The sequence below is a fragment of the Acomys russatus genome, chromosome 31, assembly GCF_903995435.1.
Source record: "Acomys russatus chromosome 31, mAcoRus1.1, whole genome shotgun sequence".
Lineage (NCBI taxonomy): Eukaryota > Metazoa > Chordata > Mammalia > Rodentia > Muridae > Acomys > Acomys russatus.
In genome coordinates, this window is record NC_067167.1 from 20,365,115 (window position 1) to 20,384,550 (window position 19,436).

Consider the following 19,436-nt stretch of genomic DNA (forward strand, 5'->3'; position numbering starts at 1 on the left):
ATCATAGTCTCCTCTCATTATTTCTACTAGCTCCTCCCAGATCTATATCCCAAACCTTTCTACTGTTTTTCTACTCAACTCTGCGTCCTCTTTTTTATAAAAATAACTTACCAAATCCAATTTGTGTTGCTCAAATACTCCTTGGTGTGAATCCATCCTTTGAAAAGTGGCCAATCTACAAGAAGCCAGCAGGGAGGTGGCTTCCTGGTCATTGCAGTTCATTTTTCCATGTTCTGTGACTAAAGTGTGTGGTGTCTTTAATGATAGAGTCTCATTATCAAGTTCTGGTTGACACCTCAAACAATCAGTGTCTTCTGGCCATGACAAGACCACTACACTTGTGAACTAGAAAAGCTTTGTTTGCCTTCACAAGACCTGTACAAGACCAAGCCATTGTTTGTGGAGAATGACTCCTCAGCTTCTACTCTTAACTGAGGAGCTATTGACAGGTGGTGGTTACTGGCAGAAGGGAAGTGAGTTGTTTTAGGAGTGTGGCTCCTATTGATTTTTTTGAGTTAATTTTGTACCCGGCCACTTTGCTGAAGGTGTTTATCAGCTGCAGGAGTTCTCTGGTGGAATTTTGGGGGTCACTTATGCACACTATCATATCATCTACAAATAGGGATAATTTGACTTCCTCCTCTCTCATTTGGATCCCCTTGATCTCCTCTTGTTGTCTTATTGCTCTGTCTAGAACTTCAAGAACTATATTGAAGAGATATGGAGAAAGTGGGCAGCCTTGTCTGGTCCCTGATCTTAGAGGAATTTCCTTGAGTTTCTCTCCATTTAATTTGATGTGGGCTATTGGCTCGCTGTATATAGCCTTTATTATGTGTAGGTATGTGCCTTGTGTCCCTGATCTCTCCAAAACTTTAAACATGAATGGAAGAAAACATACATTTGGTACTATAAATCTAGTTGACAACCCAATGTTGGGGGGCTTCCAGGTTCCTGGAGTGAATTACTACTATTATTTTTCTAAGTCAATATTGTATAAAACTGTTTGCTAATTTAATAGCTTGATATGCTATGATGAGTAGAGCTCTCAGACTTTATCAGAGAATGTTCCTTGTTCAGTAGACAGTTCTTTGTTCGGTAGACAGAGCAGCTCACAACTTAAGAGGTTGTGGCAATTTCACCCACGATTGTCACATGTATATCACACCCCTACTCCAAGGCTCAAGAAGGGTGAGAAGACTGTCATAGGCAGAAGTCAGGGAAGAAGAGAAGAGAGGGAAGTAGCTCTCTAAAACCTATATATTCAACTCACAACAGCTGCACACACATGTTATCTTAGCATTCAGGAAAACAAGAAAAATCAAATCAGACAAGCAAAGCAAAAGCATACCCCATTTTCCCACATACATAACTTTGCCTAAGCATGAAATTCCACTGTGGATTTCTTAAATATTACAAGGAGAATGTAAAAACTTCTCAATTATAAAGTGTGAGCACCTCTCCTCCTGGAGTTATTCACACCGTAGTCCATATTATAAGAAGGAAGTAAGACAAAAGTTAACCTCTGCATACGTTATATCTAGCCAAAAATAACACAAAATAATACTTAAACTATCTTGTTAAATAAAACAAAGCCAATTAAACTTCAGAACCATTATTTTAAGATGGATTGCTTTATATTACTCATGTACCATTTTCATTTGTAATCATGGCAGTAATACATGTCTTAAAAACATCATCTCTAGAAGTTAAAAGAAAAGAACTTATAAAATTTGGAGCAAGCAACAGTAGCACCTTTTAAAAATTGTGCTGAATGCCACCTCCTGTTGCCAAGGGCAGCACATCAGTAACTGAGGCAAAGAAGGGGTGAAGTCTGGAGGATGCTTTGGGCTTTGAATCAAAAGTCTATTCACATATAGCAGCTTTGAAAGCCAAGGTGCAAATCATACCATTTTGTAAATAAGTCCATGAATTAACTTATTTTATTTCGGGCCAACTGAGTTAAACAAGCTAGACAAGCATAAAGCAACATCAGCCAGAAGAAGTCTCGCTGTGAATGATCATAAACCTCACAGTGAGGGATCCAGGAGCCAAACATTAAGGCTGCTGACATTAGAGGCTTGTGCAGACCTTATTACATACACGGAAGAGAAGATGCGTAGCGAGAGCCCCACACAGGTACTGTGTGCAGTCTTCTTGCTCTAGTAAAAGCACCTATTGATTTCAAATGTTGTCCTCAGTAAAACGCATTTACTAAAGAAGACATGATTTACTGAGTTTATGTCTGATGTGCATAGTGTGTGGTTACCTTGCTGATGAGTGAAGGAGTCTGGTGCATACTAGAAGTTATTCATGCCAGTGTTGGATGAGAGTGATTTAGGTATAATCCCTTCATTTAAAGGCATCATCTATCTGGAGATCAACATTGTGTGTAGAAATATGATCTCATTACTCCATGGGGATCTCCCAAGGGCTCAGTCCCCATGCCTACAGCCAAGATATAACATCTTTAAAAAATTAAGACAAATAAAAAAAATAAATAAACCAATGTATTAGTCCATGTCACTGGTATGAAAGGACAGTACTGGAAATTCAGAGTCTAGGTTAGATTTGCAGAGCCCTACACAATAGAACCCACCACATACTTCCCCTGTCAGCAGTGTCTGTGTTAGTAGGTAATGTTCATCAAGACCAATAAGCCAGCTGGGCAGTGGTGGTGCACGCCTTTAATCTCAGCACTCAGGAGGCAGAGGCAGGTGGATCGCTGTGAGTTTGAGGCTAGCCTGGTCTACAAAGTGAGTCCAGGACAGCCAAGGCTACACAGAGAAATCCTGTCTCAAAAAATCAAACAAAACCAAACCAAAAAATTACTAATAAGCCAGTGTTAATACACCATCCATAACTACGGTTTATAGATAGCTTTTAATACTTTGTAGTTATGCTATCTAATTCTATGGGGTTTGATAAATATGTAATGTCACAGACACCTCCCTTCCTATTTTCTGTAGACTACAAGAACAGCTTTGCTGTTTCTGAAGTTCCTGTATGCCTGTCCCTTCTGTCTGTCCCTTCCCAAGCTTGAGAGGCTCATTGCTTTTTACTGTTGTTGTTTGTAAATTCTTTGTAGTTTTCCCTTTTTCTAGAATGACATTTGGTTAGAACTACACAATACACATTTGACTTCTCATACATAACAGTGTATAGTCAGTTGTCTTTTAAGCTCCAGGAGCTCATAATTAAAGCTCTCTGAATACAGTACTCTGTATAGAAAGACTAATATTTATTCAGTTAGCTACTGAAGAGTATCTTACTCCGACTGTTGTGCACCTATGAACAGAACCACTGTATGCCTTATTCCCATCATGCTTTTCAGCCCTTCCCGTGGTTTTCCCATCCTCCCATATGCCCATATAGTATAGTCACCCAAGATGCTGTTACTATTATTTGGAGCAAAATGTTGTTTGTTAAATAAATTACAAATATGAGAAATATGGTATTTTATTTTCATTTGTTCTTCATTTTAGGTTTCTGATTTATTTTATGTTAGATACAAGCTTCAGACCTATATCATTTTTTTTTAATTTGGTCTGTCAAAAGACTATTAACAATGATTTTACAACAAAGATAAATATATGTTGCACTGATTTGAGTTTGTTTGGAGGAAGAAAAGCGTCTTTATTTTCCTTCACTTTAAAACATAATTTTAAGACATATATAATTTTAGATGTTTTTGTAACTTTTGGGCCATCCAGCCCTATATTCTTCTTGACTGCATAATTTCAAGTAAGTTTAATATAATTATTATTTTTTTCTCTAAAGATAGTGAAAGTACTTTCAGTATCTTTCAAAGATTCTCTTTGTCTTTGGTTCCCTGCAATTTGCACATCCATCTTGCCTTTCATTTCTAGTTCCCTGAATCTATAACTTGGTGTCTATTACCAATATAAAAACAAAAGCAAAATTCTTCTATTATGACTTCAAATATTTTTTCTGGTTTTTATAGCCTTTAAAAATAGTCCCTGTATTTAAACTATTTACATGTTTCATAACTGTCACACAGTTCTTGGATATTCTGTTAATTTAATTATTTTCCATGCACGCTTCACTAATTCCTCAGTGATGCGCAGTGTCACTTGTTTTCTGTCATTTGTTTCATTTGAAGGCTTGGTCCTGTGAGTGCAGTGTAGGGTACTGAAGCCTTGGCTTTTGTCTAATGGCCCATACCATAGCTGAGATATCTGAGCCTGCCCTCTCTTCCACTTTTGTTGGGTTTCCTATGAACATTTCATTCAATACATTGTGTTTTAAGGTAGTCTCATTTATAGTGCTCCATTCTTTATAATAAAAGCAGTGTCAAGGTGACAGGGAGACTAAGCATTCTATACACTTAGGATTAAATATCAGAGTTTGGTAGACTTGATTCCCAAGCTGTGGTCTTCAGAAGCTTTTAGAGGCTTTTTTTTTCTTGTTTTGTTTTGTTTGCTGCTGATGTTAGGAAGAAGGACTAAAGGAGCTCGTGATTGCACGATTGGCTGGTTCTATTAATCACAGGTCAATAGGGTTCAGATAGAGTAGGTAAAAGAGGACAGGCATTTGCTTTCCCATGACAAATGTCAAAATATTTTCCAAAAATCAATAGAATAGAAGGATTGAAACTATGCAAATAAAAGGAATAGAACTAACAAAGCAAACATATGACAGTAAATAAAAACAAAATAAAAAAATTAGTGATATTAGTCTTTTAGGAAAAATTATGAAAATATATTTAAAAGTAAAAAATAAAGATTTAGAAGATATGCTTAAAGATACATGCTTAAGATATATCAAAGTAAAACAATAGCCTCTGAGTCAAAAACATGTATGTTCTCTAGGAAACACTGAGACAGAAATGTAGAAACCATGTCAGCATCTGGATATCTTACTACAGTTGAATGTCTAGGGTCTTTCATGAGCCTCCAGAGGACAATAGCAAGTGGCCTAAAGAGTGAAAAATAATCTGATTTTCTTTTGCAACATTTAGTGCAAGAAGATAATGAAGTACTGACCAAATTTTGAGGAAAATGTGACTCAAGAAAATCTCACCAAATGATCTATCCTCAGAATAAAAGCTTTGCATGTCCTTCCAAGCATACAGAGACTTGGGGACACAGCACAGAAGATACTGGAATAAAGATCAAGCAATGAAAACAGAACTGTCTCAAAAGCCTGAATTAAAAAAAAAAAAAACCAACAACAACAACAACAAAATAGAGACTGATATGTATAATAAGGGGATCACAAGTATGAAATATTATAGTGTATACATCTGTCCCAATCAGGGTTTTAATTGCCATGATGAAACACCATGACCAAAATAAAATTGGGCAATACAGGGCTAATTTCTTGTATGCTTCCACATTGCTGTTCATAACTGAGGAGAGTCAGAGCAGGAACTCAAAACAGAGCAGGAACCTGCAGGCAAGATCTAAGCAGAGGCCATGGAGAAGTGCTGCCTACTGCCTTGCTCTCACTGACTTTCTCAGCCTGATCATATAGAGAACCCAAGCCCACCAGGGTGGGGTAGGGCACCCACCGTGAACTAGACCATCACCCACCAGTCACCGAGTAAGAAAATGGCATACAGGCTTCCCTATAGCTTTGTTTTAGTGGAAGCTTTTCTCATTTGAGAGGCAGGCCTGTCAAATGAGTTTAGCTTGTTTCAAGTTGACATGAAACCATCTAGTACAATATCTAAGGTTAAGTGTTCCTAATAGGACAAAGTGAGTGATCAGAATCCATAAACAAATTTTCATTCTGAAGCATTTAGCTCTATGATCTGGGGGACATTATAATACTTGTTATTTCATAAGGCTGTTGTGAAGATTAAGTTGAACTTTAGAATTCTTTAAAATATGTGAAAGCAAACAAACAGTGTGCACCAAGATATATGCTAAATGGATAATTTTGAACTAGCATTTCTGGTAATAAAATCTGAGTCCCTTCAAATGAGGGAATTTCTTTCCACAATTGACATAAGCAGAGTTATATATTTTGAATAAAATATCAAGGGTTCTGTATAATACCTTGTTAAAATAATCTATTCATATTATCTCTTTTCTTCTGAAGATACACATATAAAATGATGCTTTGGGTGAGGAATGCTATGTTTTAAATTTCCTTTGCCCATCCAATTATAGCCGTTTAATTTAATTATAGTTACTATATATAATTTATATTAATACAGTAAACTTTAAAAAAAAAAGGCCTAGTTTTTATTTATATGTGTCTGGGTGTATATATGAGCACTTGCATGCAGATATCCACTGACACTAGAATAGGGCAGCAGCAGACACCCTAGAAATGAGTTACAAGAGGTTGTGAGTTGCCCCATATAAGTGCTAGTAACAAAATTCTAGTTCTCTTAAAGAGCAAGCAGCAAGTATTCTCAATCTTTCCATCATTTCTTGGGCTCTACAGTAAGCTTTTACAAGAATTACAGCATAAAGAAGGTATATGAAAAATAACAACATGAAGTCATTATAATAACACAGTGAACATTGCTGGCGTCTCATTACAGAAGCTTCATCCATTTTTATCTATCATCTATCTATTTTATACCATTTAATCTATTTATATCTATATCTGTATCTGTACCTATATCTATATCTAATCTATATTTATATCTATCCATCTTCACAGCGCTAAGGTTGAGGCTAGACTTTTCATACACTGAACAAGCACTCTACTGCTGAGCTATTTATCTAGTCATTTTTCATTTTTATTTTGAGACAAGGTCTTGCTGAGTTGAACAAGTTGGACTTGCACTCCCTTTGTAGTCTAGGCTGTTCTCAAACTTTTTATTTTTCTGTTTCATCCCCCACTGCCTGGAATTACAGGTATATGTCACCACATCTAATTTCATATTTTAATTATTAATTAAGCATGAGAAATTTGAATAATTATATGAAATTTTTAATATGACAGAAGCTAAACTCAAAAAAAAACTTTGTAAACATGATACTCTCTCCATTATTTTTGGCTTCTTTTAATCTGGTTCACTTAGAAGACAAATAAGAACTATAATTTCAAATAAAGAAGCTTGAAATGGGCCAAAAAAGCTTTCAGAGTATGTCTCTGCTGAGAGTCAAAGACTTATGTTAATCAACATTCCTTCCTTCTTTTATGAGTCTCTAGCACACACAATCTCCACTCCCTTTCAGGACATCATAGATTTAGCGAAAGCTTTTGGACCAAGGTCTAAATTAGCTCATTAGTATACGTGATAACGGATATTCTTCAAATGCCTGTTCTCTCTTATTAGCTGGAAACAGATGAACCAAAGAGCATCAATTAAATCATATTTTATGGAAATATCACTCTGTAAAAGGTAATACATAAATTAATTACCCACATGATAAAGCCACATTGCTTTAAGTATTATTGGGATTTTTCTCAATTTCAATGGAAGAGGCAGACAATGAATAACAGAGGCTGCATTAGAACAGAGGTTGGAGTGAGGTGAGTAGCCAGCCAATTACAACATGATGTTCTCTCAGAAGACAAATTTTAAAAAAACTTTTTGCATGACAGGTATTGGCTGGCCTGATTATAATTAGTAAGACAAAGAAGACTATTTGATAATGTCTCTCTTCCTCTAGTGATTTAAGCCTGATAGGTAAGAGATATGAAGCAGATATTACCAGCTCCTCCATCTTCAGCCTTAAAGAAGATGCCTAGAAAGAGGGACCCATCATTTCCTGCCATCTTGGGACAGTTTAATGTCATGTGTTGTAAACTTTTCACCAGAAGAAAAACTAAATGGTAGAGAATCTATCTCGGAGTTTCAGCATTAAGTCCGCACAACATGTTTTTGTATATAACAGTAGACAGACTGATCAACAGACAAATCCTTGAATACTTGAAATCCTACTTCAAGTAACCCATAGTCTGGAAAGCATCTTTGGATGGCATCAGGCCACGATGGCAAAAAGTAATGAGAACAACATAGAAATAGCAATTAATTTATGAACTGTTTGAAGAACTAGAGATTGTCATCAATGCAAAGAGTCCCGTATCTACTAGAATAGCCCAAACAAACCTTGACAGTTTCTCAGTGATGATTTAATAATTCAACCAACCATTTAATCAATTCATTAAACGAACAATAAGAGGTGGGAGAGCTAGGGCAATAGCTCAGCTGCTAAAGTGCCTGCCATTCAAGTGTAAGGACATATTCAGATCCCTGACACCAATATAAAAGGCTCAGTGTGCCATGTGGTGGTGGCACATGTCTTTAATGTCAGCACTTGGGAGGCAGAGGCAGGTAGGCTTTGAACTTTTTCGAATCTATTTATTTGGGGTTCTTTAACGCTTATATCTCCCTTCCAACCCACCTATCCTAGATAGGAGAGAAAAGAAGTTAAAGGGAACAGGAAAAGTAGACCTTCTTAGTTAGACTCAGTTCCTTGGAATGATTCCCCTCTTCACAGTCAGGCTTTCAGCAGACCGCTAAACAGCAAAACAGCAATTCAGCAAAGGTGACTACAATCGCAGCCGCTGGGACCCAGAGCAGCAGCCAGAACCTGGAACCTTGAAGCGGTTTCTCTGCGAAGTGTTTCTCTCTAAGAGCATCTCAAAATGGAGCGATAAACCACCAAATAATAGGAAACAATACCAAGACCCTAACTATATATATAAAATCTCCGCTCAGACATCCTACAATGTTTATCAGTTGACAAAGACCATGCCTCCACAAGAGGCAGTTCTTCTTCTAGTGGATAAACATAACCTGTTCTCTCACACTTGGGATCTAAACAAAAACATGTTTACATCCACTACGGAGGCAGGATCTCTGAGTTCTAGGCCGGCCTGTCCTACAGAGTGAGTTTCAGGACACCCAAGGCTATCCTCCCTCGCCTGCCCCCCAAAAGCTGAGTGTGGTGGCATGATTTTGTAACCCCAATTCTGAAGAAACAGAGACAGACAGATCGGCCTGAAATTAATTAGCCAATGAGATTAGCTGAATCTATGAGCTCCAAGTTCAAAGAGAGGTTGGGATGATATTCTTTCCTCCTTGAATTATGTGAGTAAAGGTGAGTGAAACTGACTGCCAGAGAAAATCTTTGTCAGGAGCTATAGTTTCACAATAATGTAAGGGGAGGAAAATCTTCCTCAGGAAACTGAAGACACGTGTGCTTGAAGACTGCGTAACAGGCTCGAAAGATCCCAGAAGAAAACTAGATAAGATTGTGGGTGCAGGCAACACAGCATGTTTCAGTTTATGGTAACTGGAGAAGGTTTTGCCCCCCTACTCATGTGTAGAAATCTTGCAAGCCAGTGAGAGATTCATCCTAACAGGTCCTAATAGGAAGAAAACTGAACGTTATAAGCCATGTTCTCACCGACTGGCATCAGTGGGTGGAATGTATATGTTCCCCCTTGTACCGCTTTGATGTGACCTTTTAGAATGGGTGCCAAGGGAAGGTGACATAGATTATCCTCAGAGTTACTGGTGCTGTTGGGTCATTACTGCCACAGAATAGAAAGAGAACAATCACTAGAAGATTTAGGTTTTTTTACACTAATGCTATTAAAGCAATCAGCCCAGTTTTAACACGTGTGAAGAGTTGTAATCGAAAGGTTTTTGTGAAACATTTTGGAGCTTCAGAGGAGAAAAGGCTCCATAAAACCCCAGTTATGAGCTAATGCAGTTTGTCCTAACCGATTCCCTGGGGTTTCTGATAAGCAAGCTTAGCCTCTATTAAGAAAATTATCAGGAGACTAAAAGGTGTTTACTAAGGATGCTGAGGATAAAGCCAACTCACACTGGTAATTAATCCTTCCTCACTGCTGATTAAGTCCCCAGGAGGTTGTCACAAACTTGAGCACCAACAGTTCAAAATACACTTTGAAACTTTGCAAGAAATCCAAGTAAAACCAATGGGAATGGTTCAAGAAATTATCCATTTTTTTAAAATAAAAAGAAATGGAAAAGTTTGAGGAATTATACTTTGGATTAAATTTTAGTCTAGGACAAATACCTTATCTATCTATTTATCTTTCTATCAATCATTATTTCATTATTTATTTATTTTTGCTTATTTATTTAACAGAGGCTGTTGTATCCCAACGTGGCTTCAAACTCATGGATCAGAAGATGGCCAGACACTTCTGATTCTCCTTCCTGACTACCAAGTACTGAGATCACATGTGTGCATTGCTCAGCTTTGATTGGCAGGTTCTGGGAATTGAACCCAGAGTTTTGTGTAGGTGAGGCAAGCACTCTACTAATGTTCCTAACTGTCCTTGGCTTTTACATTGTGGTAAGATGAGTCTCCTAATACTTTGGGAGATAGTGTTCTGAAGCTGAAGGAAGACTTTGTTTAATCACTGTTTACCAATGGGCATTACGGAAGCATTATTTCTGGAATGTAAGATCTTAATTGTTGCTCACAAATAAGGCTATTTTTAGTTCATTGGTATAGAATTTTTATACTGATGCAAAATAAGTTTAATTCTGATATATTGGTATAGAATTCAAATTTAAGATTATTTTTCCTACACATTATATATATATATATATACACACACATATATATATGTATATGTATATATATATTTCTACTCTAAAATGAGGTATTGTTCCCATTCAACTCAATTATAATACAGGATTTACTTCTAATACTATGAAAGTGCTATTTCAGGCTGTTTAGGATAAATAAGATATACAAATTAATTGTTAGTTGGTCAAATAATAGTAATGTCAGTTACTAGTCTATTTTTAATCACAAGAATATACATCCTATGTTAAACAGATAGATATGATTCTATAGATAGATAAGGGAAAATAGTTAGATAAGGTCTTCAAAAGCCCCAGAGACCTACCGAATATGCTTAAAGATGTTTTTATTATTCTAAAGATTCTTTGACAACAAGACAGGTTAACGCCTGGCAATATCCAGCCTACCTCAAAGAAGATGATGAGCATCAAAGAACCTCCCTATGGAGAGGGATTCAAATGCAGCAAACCAGCCACTGGGCTACATGTTCTCATTTCAGCTACAGACAGAATTCTTTCTAAAAATGGGCAAGCTTGGAGTCAGGCAGAGTTGATGGACAAACTCTGCCAAGACAGGGTAAGCAAGTCCCCAATAGTTCCTGCCTCACAAATATGTCTGTCATATATATTGTGCCTAAAGGCTGAAGATGATGCTCCACCGTCATATAGAGTTTTGGGTGACTGCTCAGGCAGCAAAATGTCTTTGTCATTTTTTAGTTTGGAAGCTGCTAACCTGCACTTCCTGTCTACTCAGGTAATTAATTTTATTCCTTTTCAAGTATCTGATGGGGTTGAAGACCAGAGAGTTCAGTCTTACAACTAAGCTTAATTGTTTAGGGGTTAAGATGTATTTAGCTCTAGGTAGATGTTTTAAGTTTATAATGTTGCAATATGACAGATAGTGATTTTCATTCAGAATTTTAGATGCACTAAGATAGGAAAGATGTTTTCTTCAACGTTGCCAAATACAAATAGCCAAAACACTAAGAATGTAACATTTATATAATTCCTGATTGTTTTATGGTTCTTCTTGCTGTATGTAGTTTGTTTTAGTTATGTGTAATAATATAAATGTATATGTAAAAAAGAAATATAAAAATTGCACAAAAAAAGAAATTACCTTGCTTACTGTTACTCTGTTAATATATAACAAATTGCTTAGTTACAATGCATATGGGTTCTTGGAAACAACTTGTTTTTCATGTTTGTTTCTTACCTATAATATGTAAAACATTTGATCATGTGAAGGTATTGAGGAACATGTTTTTCTTACATTTACTTTTTGTAATCATTCACTTAAAGAAAATAGAATGTAATCACATTGTGATTTTTGTACTGCTTGAGAGATCTTGCTGTAATATGTAAGCTGTGGAAGAAATAATAAAGTTGTTGAAATATTTTTTCATCCAAAAATAAAAAGAAAGAAAAGAAAAAGGGAAGTTTTTGAGAATAGAACTTTATATTCTATATAAGTTTGCCCAAACCAAATTGACTTTCAGAATCCAATACAGCTACTTACACTGGTCATATAGGAAAGATTCTTGATGCATTACATGCAGGCTTCTAGAAATCTATAAAATATAACAGAATAGATTGAAATGCTTTTATCTTTCTCTAGAACTTTCATAGTTCTTAACTAAGGAATGAAAAACTAACACATATTTTGTTTCTCTCTCACTGTAATAAAACTCAATTTTACAAACCATTTCCTGTAAGAAAAGTCTGACTTTTTTTTGGTTTGGAGGATATCTTTTTCTTGTGTAATGTGATTTGTTTGGCTCTGCTAGATAAAAGAAGAAAAGGAGCCTAAGGGAGCCTTTACAGAACACACAGATCACATTTATGCATTATTTCTAGAAATAAGGCTTTTAAAATTTCTCATGCAAAAGGTTCATTGTTTATTTTTATCAAAGCGTTCCAGGAAATCAGAATTATTTTGGATATCTTTTCTTACACAAAGTGAAACAGGTAAGTCTTTTGTAACATTTGAGATTTCAGTTAACATTAGTGAAAAGTGAAGACTGTAATTCAAGACATGCAAAGCGGGGGGAATTATTTCTTATTAGACTATTTGCTTAAGATCTCCTCATCTAAAATGAACCTCATGTTCATTCCTTCCTTTCATAATTGATGCATTTTTATAGATGAGATATATCAAAAATAGCGCCTTTTTACTTAAATAATTTAAGGTAACATGTTTGCAATTTTAATGCTCATTAACATCATTGCAAACTTTGTGTACTGTGTCATTTGGATGAAGCAGCTTAGCTTGTGTGACTACAAAATAATGTGCGGTTTTTAAAGACAGAGAAGCATTCTCCAGGTTAGATTTTCCCAAACAGAAAGTTGAGTGTTATAAATTACACCTCCCACCAGCCAGAATTCATATCCATTGGTCAGGGGCGAGCACCAAGGACTCTGTGTCCTCGGTCACTCTCTGCCACTTCATCAAGTCGGGACCAAAGGTAAGTTTTTATACACACTTTCTTCTCTTTCCCGCTAGTATAACAAGCTTTAAAATAACAGTTCAACTTGTTTTAAGATCTCCTGTTGGACTTTGATCGATACAGTGGGTTTGGTTTAATTTTGCTCCTGGCTGAATATTGATATTATTCTTGGAAAATCCAAAATTGTGGATTAGCATTAGAAATAATACCATTGGGCAAAATAGTTCACTTCAGTAGTTGTAACAGTTATGAATAAATTTATAGTGCTATTCAATATATGCCTTAAATCAATAGCCCTCACACTGACCTCAGGCTTTGGTAATAGAGAAAGACAATATTGATTAATAGTGATTGCAATATGCCGAAGGAGGAAAATAGTGATAGTTCAGGTTATTTTATAATGTACTGATGATTTTATGGCCCTTTGCATTTAGAATGTCTTTTGTTATACATTTTTAAAAGTGTTAACTAAGTTGGTATTTTCAGACTATATTAAAAATGCAAATTGAATGAAAAGCTGAAAAATTCAACTAACAACTACATTACATACAGGACCTGAAGGAAGAGACATATTTGTAACAAAACATACGTAGATAGTCTTAACAATTTTACTCTAAACAAGCTGTTGGCCTTTGTCTTGATTGCTTTACTGCAAAGGCAGGTGGCAGTTGAAATCTCAGAGAGAGACACTTAAAATTACAGAGAGAATACGAAGTGAGAAACAGTATTGGTAAAAGCATATTTTTTGAATTACAGAATTTGCTAGGAATGTACAGAACAACACTTGTTTCCACAATAGCATTGCTGAAACTGTGCACTTGAGTGTGGGAATGTGGCTCCTGCGGAAGTTGGGAACCATGATGTCATATTAAACAAGACTGTTGGTTATTATTTATACAACTTCTAAATGCTCAACCTGCAAAACTATTGCCAAAGGCAACTGAAAAAGAGCAAAGTTCATCCAGTGTGGATAACAAAATAACAATAATAACAATAACAATAACAATGACAATAACAACAATAATAATAATAATCATCATCATCATCTGGAGAAAGCATAGGAGAGGCTCGGAAGGAGGTCTTTGTCCTATTCTTAATCTCAGAAAAATCACAGATCTTTCTGCTGACATCAGTTTCATAAAGGCTTGTTTCAAGTAACTGGAAGAGCATTTAAGTATAAAAACAACAGACTTCTTTCTCCATGGATTCAGGGACACCAACACCACAGATACTGTCCTTAAACTGAAAAAGGACGTCCAGAACATAAAATCTTTTCATATTATCATTAAACAAGAAACTACACTACTTTTCATAGTAAACAATTTATTATTAGTTATTATACTTGATATCACCAGTGTAAAGCGTCAAAATTAAGCACAAGGGTGTTTGTTTGTTTGTTTGTTTGTTCTTAAACTAAACTGTAATCAAAGGAGTATGTATATACCAAACTAATATCTTTGAAAAGATAAGGATAGGCCTGTGTTTGAACTCTTCCAAAGCTTTATATTATAATTGAAAACAAGTGATATGCTTGTTAAATAATTACAAAGAAAAGATTGAGCGATTCCTACGTGTGTGCAAACCCCCTTCTAAGGGAATTGGGCAAATATTGCCTTTCTGTCTTGTATTCTTGTTGCCGTCTGAATCTAAGCCTCAGTTATGAATAATTAAAATAAAATGCTAAGGAATAAGAGTCAATTTTATACTCTGCTAAAAACATTCAAAATACAATGCATAAAGTATTCATTGAGAAAAACACTGAATTATATATGCACTCAGATTTGCAGTGTCAACAAAGGGCTGATAAGAGGCATGGCCTCCCTTATTCTGTTTTGGGAAGGAAAAATTTTAGACTTGTATACACAAGAAAAGGTTCTGAGTGTCAGTTGTAGCAGTAATGAACTCTGTCTCAGTCTCCTCATCTATAAAATGGCAATTTAATCAATTGTCCATTTTTATCATCCTCACTACACATCCACATTCTAAAGTTAATGAGATTTCTAGTGCTTCTTAAGTGGTAGTAAGAGCTTTGATGCTTATAATTATCAGTTAACAAAAGGTTCTGTGAGTCAGTACATTAAAAAACATTTCATATCCTAGTATATTTTCTTTCCATGAGTAACATGGAACATATTTCATTGCAGCTTACATTATAAAAATATGATTATATGTATGAAGAGAACATTTGAATCTATTGGTCCTTTGAAATTACTAATTTGCATGTGTTTTATTATTTTTATTTCTGTAATGAATGCTAGTAGCTTGAGTTTCTTGATACCGACATTGACATTTCTCTTTATTGTAAACTATTTCTAAGCTATTCTCAATTATATATTTACTCAATTTTATATTTTATGGCTAGGAAATCTTGAAAGATGAGAATGCTAGCCAGAATTGTCCTGGTACTTATCATCTTTGATGCTACATTGACTGCCCCAACTCCAGAGCTCCTTAACTATGACTCAGAGGTCTACGATGCCATCTTGGAGGACGTGGGAACGTTTTATAACTATGAACACATACCTGTCAACAAATTAGAGGTAAAGACTTCTTCTCAGAGTTGATGCTTTTAAATGCAATGATCACTGATAAGGCCTTATATATTTTTGCAATGGATTTTGCTAACTTATAACCAAAGTTTGAATCTCAATTTCCTATAAACATTTGGCTACAACATATGCAACTTTTTCAATGTAAATGCAGGACAGTCTTTTGTTTCCCAGCAATGCACACACACAAGAACCAATAAGACTGTTAATGTGTGTGTGTGAGGGGTGGCACACGTGTGCACACAAGGACACCTACGGAGGTGTAAGAAAAATTGAGAGATTTGTTTGTCCACTTCCATCATGTGGGTTCTTCTGACCAACCTCACTCAGATCAACAAGTATCTTCACCAATTTAGTCATTGCAATAGCCCCTCCCCCAACGCAAACAACATTTTCTATTCAATTACAACAGGTACGTTATTTACAAAGTAATTAGGCAGGAAAAAAAAAGATTTACAAAATTCACTACACAGTGCTGAGAAAAACATAAAGAACAATGTGTGAGGTTAAAACAGACAAGAAAACAAAACAAACCAAAGCAACCAAACTAAAGCAAAACGAAACAAAAAACAAAAGCAGGCAAAGAGACCATTCTTCTTCACAACGGCACTGTGTACCAGGAGGAAATGGGCATTTCTGAATGGCTCCTATTTCTCCCCAGTACTAAAGCAAGAAATTGCAAGATTACAGTCCATTACGTAAATCTGATATGACATGTTTCTAATTAAGTGCTGGGCTTCTTACGCTTTCACATAACTAAAGGATACAGGCTAATTCTCCTGAGTCAAAAAGCAAACAGACCCTGAAGCGTGATTAATATACAACATTGGCAAACATAGACACATATAAATAAATAAGGGAGAAAATCAGATTAGCTTTAAAGGATCACTGCAAGTTTTAGACCCTCTTTCAAGTGGAAATCTTAGAATTACTACTTTACGTGGCCTTGGCTACAAAATATCTATACAGGATGATGAATTTGACTTTCATAAAATACAAGATGACAAGATGTTTGATACTATTTATGTTGGCCTATGAAATAAGAGGCAGGCTTTGTAACAAAAATAATTTCTTACTTCTCTACTTCATGTTCAGCCTGACTCTTTCCCCATACTCTATCTCCTTTTCTTCTGTTTTTTAATAAAGTTTCAGTTTCTTAGCAGTTATCTGCCAAGATAAATACTTTAGCTCAGACTTATTTGATTCATGCCACATTTTAAAAAGAGAGAAAAAGAATTCAGGGCCTGAACATTGAACAATTATCACCAGAGAATTCTGTTTGAATATGACTGAGCAAGAGTATAAGGCTTCATGTCCTTCAGAGGAATCCAATGTACAGTGTAGTAAACATTGCTTAGCACTAAGTCTTTTTCAGACATGATTGTGAAGTATCTTTTTATGAAGATAACAATAGACACACACACACACACACACACACATATATATATATATATATATATATAATTTAAAACCACTCATCTCTGTCGAAATCCTGTACATCATCCCAATTCCCCCAGATACTCTTGTAAATTAGTAGAGTCCCTCCTGCTTTCAAGTAACTTACGAATACATCTGTATAAAGATGATTTGGTACGCAACCTCAGTCAGGTGTTTGCATATTCTCAGCAAGCAAATTCCCATGGCCCACCACGTGGTACAGGCCTCAGCTTTTGCCTCACGCAAACATCTCTCATTTGCGACAGACAGTATATTTTTAAAGCAGAGCTCATGCTTGTTTTATTCCTTGAATACATTTTTGAAGATCGATGACTATTTCTGTCCAAGGGACGTAACTCAAGACAAAGCCTTCAAGTAACTTGCCTAAGACTCAATGGCAAGGCCATATATACAAACAACATTATCTCACAATAGAAAACAATTTTAGCAGAGGACTAAGAGTTTATATATTTTTTCCCTTGCTTACTGCACTTTTCCAAACTAATGTTTAACTCGATATTGGTTTTAATTGAACTGATTTCCAACTGCTCTAACACCTCTAAAAGTGTAAAAAAAAAAAAAAGCAATCACCTAAGTTGGGGTAAATATGAACTAGAGGTATGCTGTATACATAGCACTGTGTAAAAAAAAACTAATTTTTCTACAAAGGAATGCCCTGAGACTATGAAGAATAATTTTGCATAAACATTCTACAATGTGTGTTTCAGTTCTCGATGACAGCCTAAACACGTACATTTATGTGGATGTATCCTGTGCTTACATTCAGCATCATATTACATACATACCATTTGTATAATATATATCTCCTATATTTAGTGATTAGATGAAAATGGTTTTGTCCTTGCTTGAATGATTCATCAAAATCTGCAGTTTTCAAAGGCTTCTGCTCTTTGTGTGGTTTAATTATTTCTCGTGACTGTGGTCACTTGATGCTTTCTGTTTCCATGGATTAATCTTTTGATTGCAGGGAGTCCATCTCTCCTAGGTTAAAAGGGACTCCAAAGTGTCTTAACATGAATGCTGGACCAATGGTAGGAATTATCTTGCCCTAGAGAAATATTCCGTGACAATTGTGGCGCTGATGGTATTCCTATTCTTCCACTGCAGTCTACGAGGTTCCACCCAACTAGACTTTTCTCATGTAAAGCACAACTATTTTTTAAATATATTTTATTAATTTATTCATATTACATCTCAATTGTTATCCCATCCCTTGTATCCTCCCATTCCTCCCTCCCTCTCATTTTCCCCCTACTCCCCTTCCCTATGACTGTGACTGAGGGGGACCTCCTCCCCCTTTATATGCTCATAGGGTATCAAGTCTCTTCTTAGTAGCCTGCTATCCTTCCTCTGAATGCTATCAATGATCAACACCCCATCCAGGAGACGTGGTCAAAAATGGGGCACCAGAGTTCGTGTGAAAGTCGGTCCCCACTCTCCACTCAACTGTGGACAATGTCCCATCCATTGGCTAGATCTGGGTAGGGGTTCGAAGTTTACTGCAAGTATTGTCCTTGGCAGGTGCCATAGTTTGAGCAGGACCGCTGGGCCCAGATCAGCCCAACATAATGTTCTTCTTGTAGGTTTCTAACTATTTTGTCCTATGTATTTAAGTTTTCTTAATTTGACTTGCATTGACTCCATGTCTTCAAGAAACAGAAGCACGGTCTGAGAGAGTCCAAGGGAGTTTGTTTCTATAGTTGCTGCCAAGTGGAATAGAGTGTGTGTCAGTGATGCCACGCCATGTCTCCTGTCTCACCAGTAGGAGAGGCCTTTGTTCTTGTTATAAACCATGTGCTATGAAATTGACTGTTGGGGTTAGTCTGTCATGCCTGCTCCCAATTACGGAACTAGTGTTTTTTTCCCTCCCCTTTCCATAGTTTTTGTAAGTTCGTTCACCTTGATTGTCCAGTCACCCTAAGTCCTTGTGTAGAAGTTTTGAGGACAAAATTGTTATATGTTGCTTTAAATTTGCCTTTTTAATGTCTGAAATGCAATGGAATACACGTTCATAATTAAATACTAAAAAAAAAAAAAAAAAAAAAAAAAAAGATTTGTAAGCAAAATTTCCTTTTTGCCAAAATAGGAACGATTTCTTTGTTTTATCTCTCCTGTACTAGGACAGTATTTTTTGTCATGATTTTTTGTTTGTTTGTTTATTTGTTTTATTTTTCAAGACAGAATTTCTCTGTGTAACCTTAGCTGTCCTTGACCTCACTGTGTAGACCAAACTGGCCACGAACTCAGAGATCCATCTGCCTCTGCCTCCTGAGTGTTGGGATTAAAGGCGTGCACCACCACCATCCAGCTTTGTCATGAATTTTTAAATGTGTATTTTGTTTTATTTAATGAAGATTTTATGTTTATTTAGTATATGCATTTAAAATGATCAGTCAACCAGTTTGGCATCAATATAAATTACACATATTTTTATGAAAAGACACTTTTCAAGTCAAAAACACATCAAGTGTGTAGCAGTAGTGCTGT

At 35.9% G+C, this 19,436-nt stretch overlaps 1 protein-coding gene and 1 long non-coding RNA gene across 2 annotated transcripts in view; one reads left to right on the forward strand and one right to left on the reverse strand.

Annotated features, from left to right (window-relative positions):
• The window catches only part of LOC127183534 (uncharacterized), a 48,557-nt gene that overhangs the window by 10,655 nt on the left and 18,466 nt on the right, over positions 1 to 19,436 (reverse strand). The gene's annotated exons all lie outside the window — the stretch shown is intronic.
• The window catches only part of Epyc (epiphycan), a 30,041-nt gene continuing 25,914 nt past the window's right edge, over positions 15,310 to 19,436 (forward strand). Inside the window, exon 1 of the mRNA XM_051139618.1 lies at positions 15,310 to 15,482. Within this exon, the coding sequence (XP_050995575.1) occupies positions 15,318 to 15,482 (165 nt within the window). The 5' untranslated portion in view covers positions 15,310 to 15,317. The remainder of the gene's footprint in view (positions 15,483 to 19,436) is intronic.